Consider the following 19,767-nt stretch of genomic DNA (forward strand, 5'->3'; position numbering starts at 1 on the left):
TCAGAATCTGTTATTGGTTAATTCAGAGATTCAACTTCTTCCTGGTTTAGTCTTGGGAGGGTGTATGTGTCCAGGAATTTATCCATTTCTTGTAGATTTTCTAGTTTATTTGTGTAGAGGTGTTTATAGTACTCTCCGATGGTAGTTTGTATTTCTGTGGGATTGGTGGTGATAATCCCTTTATCATTTTTTATTGCCTCTATTTGATTCTTCTCTCTCTTCTTCATTAGCCTTGCTAATGGTCTATCATTTTTGCTGATCTTTTCAAACAAACACCTCCTGGATTCACTGATTTTTTGAAGGGTGTTTTGAGTCTCCGTCTCCTTTAGTTCTGCTCTGATCTTAGTTATTTCTTGCCTTCTGCTAGCTTTTGAATGTGTTTGGTCTTGCTTCTCTAGTTCTTTTAATTGTGATGTTACGGTGTTGATTTTAGATCTCTCCAGCTTTCACTTGTGGGCATTTAGTGCTATAATTTTCCCTCTACATATTGCTTTAAATATGTCCCAGATATTCTGGTACATTGTATTTTTGTTTTCATTGGTTTCAAAAAACATCTTTATTTCTGCCTTCATTTCGTTATTTACCCAGCCGTCATTCAGGACCAGGTTGTTCAGTTTCATGTAGTTGTGCGGTTTTGAGTGAGATTCTTAATCCTGAGTTCTAATTTGATTGCACTGTGGTCTGAGAGACAGTTTTTTGTGATTTCTGTTCTTTTACATTTGCTGAGGAGTGCTTTACTTCCAGTTATGTGGTCAATTTTGGAATAAGTGTGATGTGGCACTGAGAAGAATGTATATTCTGTTGATTTGGGGTGGAGAGTTCTGTAGATGTCTATTAGGTCTGCTTGGTCCACAGCTGAGTTCAAGTCCTGGATATCTTTTTTAATTTTCTGTCTTGTTGATCTAATATTGACAATGGAGTGTTAAAGTCCCCCATTAATATCGTGTGGGAATCTAAGTCTCTTTGTGGGTGTCTAAGAACCTGCTTTATGAATCTGGGTGCTCCTGTATTGGGTGCATATATATTTAGGATAGTTAGCTCTTCTTGTTGAATTGATCCCTTTACCATTATGTAACGGCCTTTTTTGTCTCTTTTGATCTTTGTTGGTTTAAACTGTTTTATCAGAGACTAGGATTGCAACCCCTGCTTTTTTTTTGCTTTCCATTTGCTTGGTAGATCTTCCTACATCCTTTGAGCCTATGTGTGTCTTTGCACGTAAGATGAGTCTCCTGAATATAGCACACCGATGGGTCTTGACTCTTTATCCAATTTGCCAGTCTGTGTCTTTTAATTGGGGCGTTTATCCCATTTACATTTAAGGTTAATATTGTTATGTGTGAATTTGATCCTGTCATTATGATGCTAGCTGGTTATTTCATCCGTTAATTGATGCAGCTTCTTCCTAGCATTGATGATCTTTACAATTTGGCATGTTTTTACAGTGGCTGGTACTGGTTGCTCCTTTCCATGTTTAGTGCTTCCTTCAGGAGCTCTTGTAAGGCAGGCCTGGTGGTGACAAAATCTCTCAGCATTTGCTTGTCTGTAAAGGATTTTATTTCTCCCTCACTTATGAAGCTTAGTTTGGCTGGATATGAAATTCTGGGTTGAAAATTCTTTTCTTTAAGAATGTTGAATATTGGCCCCCATTCTCTTCTGACTTGTAGGGTTTCTGCCGAGAGGTCCTCTGTTAATCTGATAGGCTTCCCTTTGTGGGTAACCTGACCTTTCTCTCTGGCTGCCCTTAACATTTTTTCCTTCATTTCAACCTTGGTGAATCTGACAATTGTGCGTCTTGGGGTTGCTCTTCTCGAGGAGTATCTTTGTGGTGTTCTCTGTATTTTCTGAATTTGAATGTTGGCCTGCCTTGCTAGGTTGGGGAAGCTTTCCTGGATAATATCCTGAAGAGTGTTTTCTAACTTGGTTCCATTCTCCCCATCACTTTCGGGTACACCAATCAAACATAGATTTGGTCTTTTCATATAGTCCCATATTTCTTGGAGGCTTTGTTTGTTTCTTTTCACTCTTTTTTTCTCTAATCTTGTCCTCTCACTTTATTTCATTAATTTCATCTTCAATCACTGATATCCTTTCTTCTGCTTGATCGAATTGGCTACTGACGCTTGTGTATATTTCACGAAGTTCTCGTACTGTGGTTTTCAGTTCCATCAGGTCATTTAAGCTCTTCTCTACACTGGTTATTCTAGTTAGCCATTCGTCTAACCTTTTTTCAAGGTTTTTAGCTTCCTTGCAATGCATTAGAACACGCTCCTTTAGCTCAGAGAAGTTTGTTATTACCGACCTTCTGAAGCCTACTTCTGTCAACTCATCAAACTCATTCTCTGTCCACTTTTGTTCCCTTGCTAGCAAGGAGTTGTGTTCCTTTGGAGGAGAAGAGGCGTTCTGGTTTTTGGAATTTTCAGCCTTTCTGCTCTGGTTTCTCCCCATCTTTGTTGTTTTATCTACCTTTGGTCTTTGATGTTGGTGTCCTACGGATGGGGTTTTGGTGTGGATGTCATTTTTGTTGATGTTGATGCTATTCCTTTCTGTTAGTTTTCCTTCTAACAGAGAGGCCCCTTAGCTGCAGGTCTGTTGGAGTTTGCTGGAGGTCCACTCCAGACCATTTGCCTGGGTATCACCAGCGGAGGCTGCAGAACAGCAAATAATACTGCCTGATTCTTCCTGTGAAGCTTTGTCCCAGAGGGGCATCCACCTGTATGAGGTGACTGTTGGCCCCTACTGGGAGATGTCTCCCAGTCAGGCTATATGGGGGTCAGGGACCCACTTTAGGTCTGTTCATTATTGGAGCTCGAACACCATGCTGGGAGAACCACTGCTTTCTTCAGAGCTTTCAGGCAGGGATGTTTTAAGTCTGGAGAAGCTGTCTGCTGCCTTTTGTTCAGATATGCCCTGCCCCCAGAGGTGGAATCTAGAGAGGCTATAGGCCTTGCTGAGCTGTGGTGGCCTCCACACAGTTTGAGCTTCCCTGCCACTTTGTTTATACCGTGAGCATAGAACCGCCTACTCAAGTGTCAGCAATGGGGGACGCCCCACCCCGCCAAGCTCCCATGTCGCAGATCGATCTCAGAGTGCTGGCGCTAGTAGCGAGCAAGGCTCTGTGGGCATGGGACCCACTGAACCAGGCATGAGAGGGATCTCCTGGTCTGCCAGTTGCGAAGACCATGGGAAAAGAGCAGTATTTGGGCAGCAGTGTACCCCTCCTCCAGGTATAGTCACTTAGAGCTTCCCTTGGCTAGGAAAGGGAAATCCCCTGACCCCTTGGTGCTTCCCAGGTGAGGCGATGCCCCACCTTGCTTCAGCTCACCCTCTGTGGGCTGCACCCACTGTCCAACCAGTCCCAGTGAGATGAACTAGGTACTTCAGTTGGAAATGCAGAAATCACCCATCTTTTGTGTCCATCCTGCTGGGAGCTGTAGACTAGAGCTGTTCCTGTTCAGCCATCTTCAATTTTTTTTTTTAATTTTTATTTTTTGTGGAGACAGGGTCTCACTTTGTTGCCCAGTCTGGTCTTGAATTCCTGGGCTCAAGCAGTCCTCCTGCCACTGCCTCCAAAGTGCCAGAACTAAAGGCATGAGCCACCATGCCCAGCCCTCTCGAATGTTTTATAGTTTTCATTATACAAGTCTTGTACTTCTTTTGTTAAATTTATTCCTAAGTATTTAATTCTCTTCGGTGCTATTGTGAAGACAATTTTCTTTATTTCATTTTTGGAGTTTTCTGAATAGAAAACACAATTGATCTTCTGTATATTGATTATTGTAGCCTGTGACCTTGCTGAACTTGATTAATTCTATTATACTATGATTTTTTGTTGTGGTTAGACCCTTACACAATCAAATGAGCTTAAAAAAAATTGTCAAAGTGACCCCAGAGCAACAACAGGATGACAGTAGCCTTTGTCCACACAGAGATAAAGTTTAGTTTTTGCAGTCCTTCTCCATAAAGATTATATGCCAATTATATGGCCGACTGCCAGTTCTCTGGCCTACTGCCATACAACCTGAACTGAAGTCCAGAAGGTTTAGGTGACTGGGCCACAGAGCTAATTACTGGTGGAGCCAAGAAGAGAAATTATATCCCTACTTCCTTGCCCACTAAGCTCCCCATTCCAGTGGGCTGCTTTCTGGTCCTTTTCCATGATTGGGCTTCAGCAGCTGTCATTTCCTCCAGTGTCCAAGAGTATTTCCTTGGCCTTCCAGTAAAGCTCCCCAAGTTGTCTGCGGCCCCCCTCAACTATTAACTTGCCTACTTGATACACATTTTGAAAAGCAATCTAAATTCTAGAAATTGTCTCTCCTGCAAACAAACTACAGATTCCATTTAAAACATTTCCGTGAGTCCAGAAAGTTCTGGGATTTTCCTGTTTTGGACTAGACTTCCAAATGGCTTCATCTTAAATTGTATTTATTGACCTAATTGTTTACTGATCTTTAGAATTTAGAATTTAGATTGGGAGGTCAAAATCATAATTTTCTCAATTTTTTTGGCAAACTGATATGATGGCTGGAATCATCCAGAAAAAGTAGACATCATTATATTTTCTTGAATATTCATTCAAGTTTCAATTTAATACTTAAACATTCATTTTCAAATAAAAATACTATGCCTTGTAGCTAGGGATGAAAGACTTGGTTATCCTTGTTGGAGTAATGACTCTCCTCTATCTGGGGAGGCCATCCTCTGCAGTTGGAGACTGAGGGACTGAGAGATGGGAGGTTGAAACTTAAAGAGGTAAAGGTCTGTCTTGGAATAAAGCTCTAGTTATCAGTCACCACCAGACCATCATGGTGGCTAGAATTCCAGTTCATCTTCTATTTTGTCTTCATGGAATATATCTGTGAAGCAAAAAAAGGACACTTTGAATAAAACATGTATTGGGAGGCCAAGGCAAGCAGATCACGAGGTCAGGAGTTTGAGACCAACCTGGCCAGCATGGTGAAACCCCCATCTCTACTAAAAATTTAAAAAAAAAAAAAAAAAATTTAGCCAGGCACGGTGGCATGCACCTGTAGTCCCATCTACTTGGGGGGCTGAGGCAGGAGAATTGCTTGAACCCGGGAGGCAGAGATTGCAGTAAGCCGAGATTGCACCATTGCACTCCAGTCCAGGTGACAGAGCAAGACTCCATCTCAAAAAAAACCCAAAAAACAAAACGACAAAAAATATGTAAAGTATTTTACTAGCTGTTGTAGACACTGTATGTCTTGTCAATATTCATTCCATTTTTTCCCCATTATGTATATTCTACCCAACAACAGTTTGGGTGGAATAGACTGAGCTTCATATTCAACTTGAGGGCTAAGTTTTGACTGATCTAGGTCAACTGGAAAAGCCCTTCTCTTTCCTTCATCCTTGACCAGAATGATTTCATTAGCTCCTTCCCTCATCCTTTGCCAGAATGATTTCGTCACAGCATTCCCATGACCCCATGAATTGGTTCAGGGGTGTCCTCAATCAGCATGAAGTTCAAGATTCTCACCAAGACAGTGTGGTATGCTGTATATAAAACTGGAGCCTACTGAACATTTTTGCCCCTCTGGTAGACAGCTTCTAAGATATCCCCCAATGGCTGCTGTCTCCTGGTATTCATGCCCTTGTATAATCCTCTCACCTTGAGTATGGGCTAGACCTACTGACTAGTTTCTAACAGAACACAGCAAAAGTGATGGGATGTCACTTCTGAGATTAGTTATTAATACAAAAAGACTGTGGCTTCCATCATGGGTATCCTCTCTCACTGGCTCACTCCGAGGGAAGCCACATGCCATGCTGTGAGGTGCACTCTAGAGAGGCCTATGGGCAAGGGATTAGGGGAGGTTTCTAGACAACAGTGAGAAACTGAGACCCTGAGTTCAACAGTCTATAAGGAGCGCGATCCTGCCAACAATTCCTGCCAACAACCACCTGAATGAGCCTGAAAGGAGATCTTCCATTCTAGCCTTCAGGTGACATCATAGCGCTGGCTGATAGCTTAACTGTAACATCAGGAAAGACCCTGAACCAGAGGCTCCCAGTTCAACTGCACCTAGATTCCTGACTCATAGAAACTGTGACATAAAAAATGTTTGTTGCTTTAAGCCACAAACATCTTTTTTTTTTTTTTTTTTTTTTTTTTGGAAAAATTTGTTAGTAGCAAAAGTTAACTAATATACCACATTAACAAAAGGTAGTTGGAAATGGATTTTTTTTCCTGTTATTCACAGCTGAAAGCATATTAATATACTAGGTAGTAATCTTGAAAAGGTTACTAGATATTAAAATCTCTAGACTCAAATGAATTTACCATGGCATACCAAAATCATGCAAACAAAAAAACCTTCTATCCTTCCACTCACAACCATCTTCATTTCTCATATGGAAAATTATGTAATAAGGGTTATTCATTCATAATCCTTTATAATACTGACAAAGTAATCTGGGCCAAGATTTACCTTTGATTACTTAAGCAAATGAACAATGTAAATAAATAATGATCATAGGGGAACTATTAAGTCCACTTAAAACATCTACTGTTGAAAGTCCTTAAAACTACTTTAACACCATCTGTTTATGTACAAGTTTAAAATATGCTAGTTAAAATGATTTTTAATTGATATCTATTCATTACAGCAGGTTTAGAAGGACTTCTGGCTAGGCACTGTTTGCTCTCAGTCTGAAATAGAAACCTCTTTTTTTTTTTTTTTTGAGACAGGGTCTTGCTCTGGTGCCCAGGCTGGATTGCAGTGGTGTGATCATGGCTCACTGCAGCCTCAAACTCCTGGGCTCAAGAAATCCTCCTGCCTCAGCCTCTCGAGTAGCTGGCAGGTGCCACCTGTAGGCAACCATATCTGCTAATTTTTTTATTTTTTGTAGAGACAGGATCTCTACAAAACTGGGCAACTTTGTTGCTCAGACTGGTCTTGAACTTCTGGGCTCAAGTGATCCTCCCACCTTGGCCTCCCAAAGTGCTGGAATTTTAGGCATGAGCTACTGCACCCAGCCAAGAAACCTTTCAACCAATGTACAAAAGATGTCATGGACTGAGGAGTATGATTGGTTTAACCTCCAACCTCTCTGTATTCTTTAAGGGCCTTTGAATGCTATGCTTATACAAACCAACCCAAGTTCACGCCTTCAGTAAAAGCCTTTGCTATATAGTGTCCTCAGAGTAGCAGGATCACTTGAAAAGACCATTGGGTATAAGTTGAGGGGCAATTACAGTGCTAACTCCTTTTTTTTTTTTTTTTTGAGATGGAGTTTTGCACCGTCAGCCAGGCTGGAGTGCAGTGGCACAATCTTGGCTCACTGCGACCTCCACCTCCTGAGTTCAAGTGGTTCTCCTGCCTCAGCCTCCCAAGTAGCTGGGATTACAGGCACCTGCCACCACGCCCAGCTAATTTTTGTATTTTTAGCAGAGACAGGGTTTCACCATGTTGGCCAGGCTGGTCTTGAAATCCTGACCTCAGGTGATCCGCCTGCCTCAGCCTCCCAAAGTGCTGGGATTACAGGCATTAGCCACTGCGCACCCGGTCCGGTATTCTTTCTTAATCACCAAAATCACCTCTTTCAAATATCCTTCCTGTATATTTAGAGATTTGGTTAAAGATTGTTTTATAGGCTGGGTGCGGTGGCTCACACTTGTAATCCCAGCACTTTGGGAGGCCAGTGCAGGTAGATCATGAGGTCAAGAGATCAAGACCATCCTGGCCAACATGGTGAAACCCCATCTCTACTAAAAATACAAAAATTAGCTAGGCATGGTGGTGCACACCTGTAGTCCTAGTTACTAGGGAGGCTGAGGCAGGAGAATCGCTTGAACCGGGAGGCAGGTGTTGCAGTGAGCTGAGATGGCGCCACTGCACTCCAGCCTGGTGACAAAGTGAGACTCTGTCTCAAAAAAAAAAAGATTGTTTTATAAAAATTCAAAAAATAAAAAAATATTGAATGACAGACATCAAGTATGCTTCTGGGAAAGAGATGGGATTAGAGGCAGAGGTGGAGGGGGAATGTTCCTTTTAATGCAATCTGTATTGCTTAATTTTTATTTTACAACATTTTGTATTGCTTTTATAATTTAAAAAATGTTTAAAAAAAAAAAAGAAGAAGAAGAAAAAAGAAAATGCTCCCTGAGAGAATCTCATTGGTAGTTTAGGATGAATTCCCTCAATTATAACATTAAATCAGTACCTATCTGAGCATGCACTTTGGAATTGTGTGAAATGAGAAGGAAGGAAGGAATAGATGGAAAGTTATGATTAAGCCAGGACATGGAAGGGAATATTCCGATTGGCAGTTCTGAAAGAGGAAAGGGTTTGGGATAGTAGGAGAGGGCTGTGTATCTCAGAACAGAGTTAGGATTCAACAGAGTCAGACTTGTAAATTCACCTGCTTATCTGTACATGAAATGACTAAGGTATTGGCTGGGTAGGGGGTGATTTCACTGAAAGGGGCAGTAGGATGAGGATGTTCCCAATGGATCACTGCAGTAGCTGGGTTGAAGTAAACTGCTACTTCCTGGGAAGAAACTTATCAGATGGGACATGTGGGATAGCCTATGCTTGAGTATGAAACTGATAATGCGGCGTTTCCTGGACTGCAAAAAACAGAACTGTTGTAGCCTACAAGAGAGGAATGCAACAAATATGGGGCACAAAGTAAGTAGACAGGAAGTGACTGAGGCAGCTGAGAACTAAGGGATACCATGTCCTTCCTTAGCAAACTGAGGGCATCTTGAGGTCTGTACTTGGTTTTTACAATTTCCAATTTAAAAAAAAAAAAAAAGCCAATCCACGTAGGCAACAAATGAAGAATAAAAAACAGAATAAAACACAATCCAACTTACCACTCTGGTAAACAGCTGGTTCTAAATATGATGGTTAAACTTTCAAGGTCTTCATTCTTTAGATGTAATTCTTCAAGCAGGGTGTCTAGAAACCGTGTAAACACCATACCTTCCTGAGAATGTTTCTGAATGCCAAGAATTGGGGTCAGTCTGAAACAACAAAAAATACTAAATGCATATCCATGAAATGATAAGGGCAAAGGGACTCCTATCTTCAACATGGCAGATAAAATTTTATGAGAATAATAAGGTATCTTTGATTTAACAAAACTCCCAGAGAGAAGGCTTTACTAACAAAGGCAGAAGTGAAGTCTCAGGAAAAGACTGAAAGATCAAACATTAAGTATGAAAGAGGTATAAAAGCCTAAATCTATAATATGTTTGTTGTTCTTCATTCCAGCAAAAACTACTAAAATTCTGCTCAGAAAATGAACTCTTTCCATTTGGGAAAGGGAGGTTACAAAAGGAGTTTAGAGCTGAGAACTGCTTGAAAAACATACTTATATTAGATGTTTGGATTATATCACCTAAAAAGACAATAATAAACAAAACAAGATTATCTTTTGAATGAAATTTTATTTTATTTTATTTTTTTTTTTTTGAGGCAGAGTCTCGCTTCTGTCGTCCAGGCTGGAGTGCAGTGGCACAATCTCGGCTCACTGCAACCTCCACCTCCTGGGTTCAAGCGATTCTCCTGCTTCAGCCTCCCGAGTAGTTGGGATTACAGGTGCTCGACACCATGCCCGGCTAATTTTTGTTTCTTTGGTAGAGACATGGTTTCACCATGTTGGCCAGGCTGGTTTTGAACTCCTGGCCTCAGGCGATCCACCAGCCTCAGCCTCCCAAAGTGTTAGGATTACAGGCGTGAGCCACCGTGCCTGGTCGACATTTTTATATTTATTTATTATTATTATTATTTATTTTTTATTTTTTGAGAGAGAGTCTTGCTCTGTCACCCAGGCTGGAATGCAGTGGTGCAATCTCAGCTCACAGCAACCTCCCGGGTTCAAGCAATTCTCCTGCCTCAGCCTCCTGAGTAGCTGGGACTACAAGTGTGTGCCACCACGCCTGGCTAATTTTTGTATTTTTAGTAGAGATGGGGTTTCACCATGTTGGCCAGGCTGGTCTTGAACTCCTGACCTGAAGCAATATACCCGCCTTGGCCTCCCAAAGTGCTGGGATTACAAGTGTGAGCCACCGCACCTGGCTAACATTTTTCTTTTTAAAACACTAAATAAATGAATTACGTCTCGTAAGGCACTTCATACTAATTCTGTAAGAAACTATGCTTTTTTTCTCTAACCATTTGCAGTAAGTACTCCTAAAGATTGACTCTGCACAATGGAATTTTAAAAGTAATTTAAACTGAAATGTGATCAGTACATGATTTTTAAAAACTGAGAAATATCTATTCTAATTACAAAGATTAAAGACCTTGACTTCTCATAAATATATATATTTTTTTCTCTAGAGAGTATGCGTCTCAGAGTTCTTACAAGTTACATTCCTAGAAAGCTTTTTGGGAGAAAATTCTTTTCTCCCCAAATAGTTTTATACTTCTCACAAAGCTCTTTCAGATATTTATTTAACCTTGGTTATTTGCCTGGGCATATTTAATAAAAATAAAATAACTCTCAAATTTAAATCAATAAAGCTCAAGAAATCAGAGCAGATCAGTTCCACAGTAGTCAGTGTGGAATATAAGTGTTTTCTGAGAGGCAGATTTTCTTCCTTGCTTAGCCATCCTATACTGGAAGTAGAAGTAAAAGGGAAAATTTGTCAGAATTGTCTAAAGATGGCCAGGACTTCCAGAGGAGGTGGGAAATTCTCTATATCCCTGAAGTATTTTCGCAAGAACTGGAGATGAGATGACTGCAATGGTCCAATGAAATCCATAGAATTATAACTGGGAAAATTGCTATTGTGCATTCCTTTACCATCTCTCCTGTATTTCTTTGCAGCTAGGGGATGGAGTACCAAGTTCTCAGACTTCATGAGCTTTGTCTGCACATATTCCCCAAAGGTAGTTCATACTGAGAAATAGGACTACCCAAGTATTCCAATGCCAAGCCCGAGCTGGGTATAGAGATAAACGTAGAGTTGTGGCCAGCTTTTTTTCTGAGGCATTTTCCCGTAGAGAAGGTGGAACCCAGAAGCTAACTCTAGCTTTTCTAGTACTTAAGTGATGTCAACATTTAAAATATAAGTTGCTACTTCCCCATAATAAGACCAAGAATAAGGGATGGGATAACACTGGCTAAAATAAAACCAGGAAGTCCAAGTTGGGTGAATCAAATATGCCAACTCCATAGAAACCTAGTTTTTGTGTATATTTAAAGTGGTACTGGCCGGGTGTGATGGCTCATGCCTGTAATCCCAGCACTTTGGGAGGCCGAGGTGTGCAGGTCATTTGAGGTCAGGAGTTCAAAACCAGCCTGGCCAACATGGTGAAACCCCATCTCTACTAAAAAGTACAAAAAAAAAAAAAAAATAGCCCGGCGTGGTGGTGGGCACCTCTAATCCCAGCTACTTGGGAGGCTGAGGCAGGAGAATCGCTTGAACCCAGGAGGCAGAGGTTGCAGTGAGCAGAGATCACACTGCTGCATTCCAGCCTGGGCAACAGAGTGAGACTCCATCTCAAAAATAAATGAATGGATGGATGAATAAATAAATAATGTGATATTTATTTGACATATCCAAAACAACTTCTCTGACTTTCATGGAGATTAGTATTTGGCTCATATGTGAAAATAAGGTTTTCTCAATTCTTTCTCAAACTGCAATTAGTACTTAAAACAAGTGTCCAAACTTAATTTAGAAATAAATGGTGACTACTAGATTTCTCAATCTGTGTGCCTATATGAGAATAGCAAATGTGAAGAGTTATTACAGAGAAACAGCTTGTAAGAGCTGCCCCTCTATCAACTGCCTTAGTTACAAACTATTTTAGAAATAATAACAATTCTCTAGACAACCTGTAAGGCTAAAATGATTCTATAAATTACTAAAATCAAAAATTACTAAAATTTCTGTTTATAAAGAAATCCTTGAATTAACGAGAAATTTTAGCTAGGAGAAAACATACAAACACAAAAGGAAAGCAAGGACACAATCCCACTACATGTTTCTGAGCCCATGGCAAATACTGCTCATCCATCAGGCATTCTTTCCTTAATGAGCTAGGACCTGCTTTGAGAATTCTCAAAACAGGACTCCGAACAACCATTTCAACTGTTTAGGGCTGGCTTTTGAGATGAAAGCTATTCCCTCCCAGTCTAACTACAAGCCCTAGAGGAACTATGTACACAACCCAATTATTATTTTTTGAGACAAAGTCTCGCTCTGTCATCAGGCTGGAGTGCAGTGGCATGATCTTGGCTCACTGCAACCTTTGCCTCCCGGGTTCAAGAGATTCTCCTGCCTCAGTCTCCTGAGTAGCTGGACTACAGGCATGTGCCACCACGCCCAGCTAATGTTTGTATTTTTAGTACAGAAGGGGTTTCATCATATTGGCCAGGATGGAATCGATCTCTCGACCTCTTGATCCACCCGCCTCAGCCTCCCAAAGTGCTGAGATTACAGGCATGAGCCACCTCGCCTGGCCTACACAACCCAATTCTAATCCTAGCCCTGCCAGGAATGCTTGTATGACTTGGGGCAAGTTGCATCTCAAAGCCTTAGGGTCGATCTATAAAATGGGGCTGATAATACTAAAATACCTTAAAAGATGATTGAAAAATTCAAATGGGATACTGTAGAGGAATAGCTCTTTTTATCAAGTATAGTATTGGTTATATTATCAACTAACATTTACCATGTGCTACTTATGAGTACTTACCATGTACTATGTTCTAAACATGGATTATCTCCTTTAACTGTATAGAGATCCTAAGGGATGTAGTTATCACCTCCATTTAACAGACAAGGAAATAAAGGCCTAAAAAATAGAAGTATCTTCCCCAAGGTCACAAAGATAGTAAGTAGCAGGTTGGGGCTTTGAACCTAAACAATTTATCTCAAAAAGCCCAAACTCTTAGCTAATATGCTAGCTTTCATTCTTTGTAGACTATAAAGTGCTATAAATTGTTACTTGCCTGACTTATGTGTACTGAGCCCTCAATGAACATGCAGAAGGAACAGAATGATTTAAATTTGCTTTAGAGAACTACAGAACTACAGATATAAAAATGGCAAGTAGTTGGGAGGCAGAAGGAAGTGCTGATAGAGAAATCACACAAAGTCTGGTGTCTGGTGGAGACAAGAATATCAACTTGGGGCCTAGAGATTTCTACAGCAAGTCATCAAACAGATAGATAGCAATCCTCAGGCATCTGGAGACAGGATTTCCTGACTATTCTTAACACGTGAGCCCTAACTGTTGCTGCATAATTATACTCTTGGAAAGTTTAGCCAGTAAGGAAATAAGATTTCCTTTAATCTTATTTATTCCCTTGTATTTCCCTTTTAATCTTTAACTGAAAAGACTCCTCCTCCATCAGTCCCTAATGGAATATAAATGATTATAGATCTATATAATATAGTCATCTCTCAGTATCTGTTGGGGATTGGCTCCAGGACCTCCCATGGAAATCAAATTCTGAGGGTGTTCATTCAGGTCCTTGATATAAAATAGCATAGTATTTGCATATAACCTATGCACACCCTCCCATATACTTTAAATCATTTCTACATTACTTATAACATCTAATACTATGTAAGTGTTATGTAAATAGTTATACTGTATTTTTAAGGGGAAAATGACAAGAACAAATGTCCATATGTATTCAAAGCAGATGCAGTTTTTTCTTTCCCTGAATATTTTAATTTTTTTTTTTTTTGAGATAGAGTCTCACTCTGTCACCCACGGTGGAGTGCAATGGTGCTATCTTGGCTCACTGCAACCTCCGCCTCCTGGGTTCAAGTGATTTTCAGGCCTCTGCCTCCTGAGTAGCTGGGACTACAGGTGCACGCCACCACACCCATCCAATTATTTATTTATTTATTTATTTATTTATTTATTTATTTATTTGAGACAGAGTCTCACCCTGTTGCCAGGCTGGAGTGCAGTGGCTCTATCTTGGCTCACTGCAACCTCTGCCTCTTGGGTTCAAGTGATTCTCCTGCCTCAGCCTCCTGAGTAGCTGGGATTGTAGGTGTCCACCACCACACCCAGCTAATTTTTGTATTTTTACTAGAGACGGGATTTCACCATGTTGGCCAGACTGGTCTTCAACTCCTGACCTCAAATGATCCGCCCGCCTAGGCCTCCCAAAGTGCTGGGATTACGGGCTTGAGCCACCACGCCTGTCCAATTTTTTGTATTTTTAGTAGAGAAAGGCTTTCACCATGTTGCCCAGGCTGGTCTTAAACTCCTGAGCTCAGGCAATCCACCTGCCTCAGCCTCCCAAAGTGCTAAGATTACAGGCGTGAGCCACTGCACTGGCCCTTTCCCTGAATATTTCTGATCTGTGGTTCACCGAATCCACAGTTGCAGAACCCCTGTGTACAAAGAACCAACTGTATTAGCTTTCTAAGAGTTATAAGTTGACAAATTATTTTTGGAATTAGGTGATGTATAAGTGAATAAATACTATAATAGTTCCTGTGTATCTCTAAATATTAATCCAGTTGGAACAGTTCCTGTGTATCTCTAAATATTAATCCAGTTGGACTACTTCTGGAGTCATGTAAAACTTGTATTATTTTTAAGATGCTGAACCCTGAACATCTAATGTATAATTTTATGAATGATTCATTCAAGAGTATTATGATTTGCTTTTATTTCCAAAGTAATTTACATTCAAAATTGAATGCTTTATTACTTAATAGCACAGATTCCTTGCCCCATCTATTTTAATTTATTTATTAAATTTTATTTTATTTCAGTGGTTTTGGGGGAGCAGGTGGTTTTTGCTCACATAGATAAGATCTTTAGAGGTGATTTCTGAGATTCTGGTGCACCCGTCACCCGAGCAGTATACACTGTATCCAATGTGCAGATTTTTTAATCCCTCACCCCCTCTCACCCATCAACTTTAATGTTTTATCACTTAATAGCAATTAACTACCTGCAAGCTTTTCCAGTCTGGCTGCTTACTGGGCATTTTCTGAATTCCATGTTATCTCTGTAGCAAGAGGCTCCGTGTCTCCTTGCATAGATGAATCAGAAGCGAGATCATAACATTTTATCCGCCTACTGTGGTTTTGATCAACTATAAGAATTGGTTGTAGCTATTGCCAAAGATGCTACTAACTACTGGGATTCTTTTTAGGGCACATACTGCCCTAATGATAGGTATCATTGGACTAACTCGAGTTTGAGGACCTATCTGATGTAGAGGTCCAAGCACTGAGCTTGGAGACAAGGTTCTATTCGGAGTGTGCTTTTGTTAGTAGTGACCATGCAAGAGGACTTTGTAAACCACAAAGCACCGAGCAACGCAGTCCCTATATGTGCATAGAAACAGGCCCAGTGAAAAATGAACAGACCTAATACGGGAACTGTTCTTTTCATGGTCAGTAATGGTCTCCTAACTTCCACTTCTGAAAGCCTCTTCTGTGTTCTCTTCCTAGTTAACTGAAGTATTGGATGTTTCTGATCACTTCCTCCCTTCCTAGAATTCTCCTCCTCTTAGTCATGGTTCTTCTCCTACTCCTGATTCTTTATAATCTCTCTTGTTGGCTTCTCAATGTAATATAATAGGTCCATGGACAACCCATGGTCCACAGGCCAAATTGGGCTTCCCATTTATTTCAAATATGGCCATAACCATTTATTTACATATTCTATAGTTGCTTTCATGCTGCAACAGCAGAATCAAGTAGTTGCAACTGTAGTGCCAGCAAAGACAAACACATTTACGATCTAGACCTTTACCAAAGTTTGCCAACCCCTATACTAATTATATACAGCTTTAAGTATTATTTTTTGAGACCAAGTTTCGCTCTTGTCGCCCAGACTGGAGTGCAATGGCATGATCTCCGCTCACTGCAACCTCCGCCTCCTGGGTTCAAGCAATTCTTCAGCCCTCAGAGTCCCGAGTAGCTGGGATTACAGGTGCGCCACCAGCATGCCCAGCTACTTTTTTTTTTTTTTTTTTTTTTTTTGTATTTTTAGTAGAGATGAGGTTTCACCATGTTGGCCAGGCTGCTCTCGAACTCCTGACATCAGGTGATCTGCCCACCTTGGCTTCCCAAAGTGCTGGGATTACAGGTGTAAGCCACCGCACCCGGCCTTACAGTTTTAATTTAAAATGAATAACTCAGTCATTAATGTAATGCTTTATATACTATCACTCTGATGATTAGAGCAATTACAACAGGAGATGAGAAATCTAAAGGAACCATTTGGCTCTAGGATATTCAGGGGCTGGTCTATGAAAAATCTCTCGCATACTGGACCACTTGTGGATAGAGGATGCTTAGTAACCAAAACTATCTCATAAAGTTTCCAGCTGGAGAGAGTATTTTCCCTGGCTCATTCCATTCCAATCATACTGGCCAACCATATCTCAATTTGTGCTGAGGTTAAGTTCTCCCCACTTTAGACGCTTGCTTGGGGATATTCCCCCTCAGTTCTCTGCATGGTAGGATCCTTCATGTGATTCAGTTTTGTTTAATGTCACCTTTCCCTCTAAAATCCAACCTCAGTCTCACCTCTCTCCTTCCTTTCTTTGCTTTTTCTCCATCATCCTTAATAATTGTCTATTTGTTTGCTTGTCTATCTCCATCCAAAAATATGTGAATGTCATGAGGACAATGACTTCATCTATTGTGTTCACTGTATCCTTCGTGCCTGTTACACTGTAGATCATCAATAATTACTTGTTGAAGGAAGAACTAGTTTAAGAGGACAACTATTTATTGTGATTACTGAAATGTTTTTCTTCTTCACAAAATTTTCCTCCTCTCATTTGATTGAGAGGAGACAAGGCCTTGCAGTGTCGCTCAGGCTGTACTGCAGTGGTGCAATCATAGCTCACCGAAGCCTCGAACTCCTGGGCTCAAGTAATCCTCCTGCCTCAGCCTCCAAAGTATTAACAGCTGGGACTACAGGCATGTGCCACCATACCCAGCTACTTTAAAAAAAATTTTTTTTACTGTCTTGCTATATTGCCCAGGCTGGTCTTGAACTCCTGGCATCAAGCAATCCTCCTACCTCATCCTCCTGAGAGACTGGGATTATAGGTGTGAGCCACTGTGCTGGGCTCCCCTCCTTTCATTTTTAGAAGAATGGAGGAAACATTTTCTTCATTCCCCCTCCCCCAGGCCACACATTCTGCATCTTCCTGCCAGAATATTTCAGAACATCCATCAGTGAGGTGTGAGATGAGCTTCAAATTCATCAGGCATTAAATCATGACCTACCACTTGTTACTGAAATTCTCTTCCTCGCTTCCATTTGTCCTGGAATTCAGTGTTATCTGGGAAGCACTAAGACTGGCTAAGCGTGAATAGTGCAATGTGCCACTGAGCAGGCTTGGGCGTTAGCTTTAATTCACTTCCAGAACTACAGAGGAAACTGTGGAGCAAGGGGCTGGGCCTAGAGGGGTTGCTTGGTCCCTTTCTCAGGAACAAAAGTACTTAATTAAGCCTTACAGGTGAAATATGAAAGGAGAGGAAATTCTTTTCATTCTAAATGACATAGATTTACTTGGCCAAGGGAAGAAGCAATTTAGGATATCTACGTAAAGTTATTTTTAATTGGCAAATAAAAATTGCATATATTTATGGAGTACAATATGACATTTTGAAATACGTGTACATTGTGGAATGACTGCATCGAGCTAATTAACATATGCATTACCTCATATACTTATTTTTATGTGGTAAGAACACTTAAATCTGTTTTGATGATGATAATAATGACTAATATTTATTGCTTTCTAGGTGTCAGATACTTCTTTTTGTTTTGTTTTGTTTTTCTGTTTTTTTTTTTTTTTTTTTTTTTTTGAGACAGGGTCTCACTCTGTCACCCAGGGTGGAGTGCAGTGGTGCAATCAGAGCTCACTGCAGCCCCAATCTCCTGGCCTCAAGCAATCCTTCCAACTCAGCCTCCTAAAGTGCTGGGATTACAGGCATGAACCACTGCACCTGGCCCAAGTTTTTTTTAAGATTCCACATATAAGTGAGATTGTATGGTATTTGTATTTGTGCCTGGCTTATTTCACTTAACCTAATGTCCTCCAGATTCACCCATGTTGTCACAAATAACAGGATTTCCGTCTTTTTAAAGCTGAATATATGCCACTGTTTATATATATATATAAAATATATATACCATATTTTCTTTATTCATGTATCTGTTGATGGACACTTTGGCTGATTCCGTATCTTGGCTATTGTGAACAATGCTGCAATGAAAATGGGAGTGCAGATGTTTCTCTGACATACTGATTTCATTTCCTGTGGATCTATCTTATCTATCGTTCTGTCTTATTTATCTACCTACCTACCCACCCACCCACCCTTCAGTGGGATTGCTGGATTATACTGTAGGGCTATTTTGGTTTTTTTTTTTTGAGACAGAGACTCACTCTATTGCCCAGGCTGGAGTGCAGTGGCACGATCTCAGCTCACTGCAACCTCTGCCTTCCAGGTTCAAGCGATTCTCCTGCCTCAGCCTCCTGAGTAGCTGGGATTATAGGTACACACCACCATACCTGGCTAATTTTTCTATTTTTAATAGAGATGGGGTTTCACCACGTTGGCCAGGCTGGAACTCCTGACCTCGTGATCCACCCACCTCAGCCTCCCAAAGTGCTGGGATTACAGGTGTGAGCCACGGTGCCTGGCCTATTTTTAATGTCTTGAGGAACCTCCACATTGTTCTCCATAATGGCTGAACTAATTTACAGTCCCACTGACAATGTGCAAGAGTTCCCTATCCCAGGTATCTTCACCAATGCTTGTTATCTATAGGTCTTTATTTCTGTGTAATTCTGGCTATCACTCTTCTTGCATGGGGTATATTTTTATTTTTTTTAGGTAAATGAGAATAGCAGAAACTATAAGCAAAATGAAGACTCAACTGTTTTGGGGAATTTATACTCCCTTTCAGTCTCCTTCTATTAAGAATTAAATGAGGCCGGGCACGGTGGCTCAAGCCTGTAATCCCAGCACTTTGGGAGGCTGAGACGAGCGGATCACGAGGTCAGGAGATCGAGACCATCCTGGCTAACAAGGTGAAAGCCCGTCTCTATTAAAAAATACAAAAAACTAACTGGGTGAGGTGGTGGGCGCCTGTAGTCCCAGCTACACGGGAGGCTGAGGCAGGAGAATGGCGTGAACCTGGGAGGCGGAGCTTGCAGTGAGCTGAGATCCGGCCACTGCACTCCAGCCTGGGCGACAGAGCGAGACCCCGTTTCAAAAAAAAAAAAAAATTAAATGAGACCCAAAGGCCCCATCCCTGTGTTTTTTTGTAAAGTCTCACCAAAGTAAGCAGAATAGACCCTTTTCTTAATATAATGATTTGGTCTCTTTTCACAAAACTGCTAATAAACTACCTTCATGATTCTGAAGGATGGAGATTCTACACTTCTACATGTAGCATGCTGCAATGGTTAATAAACCTTAAATTCTAGACATTGTTTCTCATATATAATCTAAATGTCTCTTGCAGAATTTTATTTTCTTCTTCATTGAACTTTTGTGGGTGTTTTTGGTCGGGGGGTATGTAAGCTCTTAAAGTTATTCCTTCATATTCTTGAAAATGGTTCTCAGTTAATTCCAAGTCTTTTTAATCTTTCCTTATAGATGCCATCTGACTACTCCCTATTGGGATTGGTGTTTGCAGTGGTGTTCTTTCCTATACTCACTTCTAGCTTATCATTTTTCTAAAATGTAGTACCACATAATATAAATATTGTCCAAACTGTCCAAATTCAGTACTTCAAAATATAAAACAAAACATGTCAAACCCCACAGAA

General features: G+C 40.7%; 1 protein-coding gene across 2 annotated transcripts in view; it reads right to left on the bottom strand.

The window, feature by feature from the left end:
• Positions 1-3,990: 3,990 nt before the first annotated feature.
• Positions 3,991-19,767, bottom strand: part of RPAP2 (RNA polymerase II associated protein 2) — an 88,127-nt gene continuing 72,350 nt past the window's right edge. The window contains 2 exon segments of one of the 2 annotated variants that reach the window (NM_001257890.1): positions 3,991-4,853; positions 8,840-8,989. In NM_001257890.1, the coding sequence (NP_001244819.1) occupies position 4,853; positions 8,840-8,989 (151 nt within the window). In that variant the 3' untranslated portion in view covers positions 3,991-4,852. 2 annotated transcript variants of the gene reach the window in all.

Source organism: Macaca mulatta, chromosome 1, assembly GCF_049350105.2.
Source record: "Macaca mulatta isolate MMU2019108-1 chromosome 1, T2T-MMU8v2.0, whole genome shotgun sequence".
Taxonomy (NCBI): Eukaryota; Metazoa; Chordata; class Mammalia; order Primates; family Cercopithecidae; genus Macaca; species Macaca mulatta.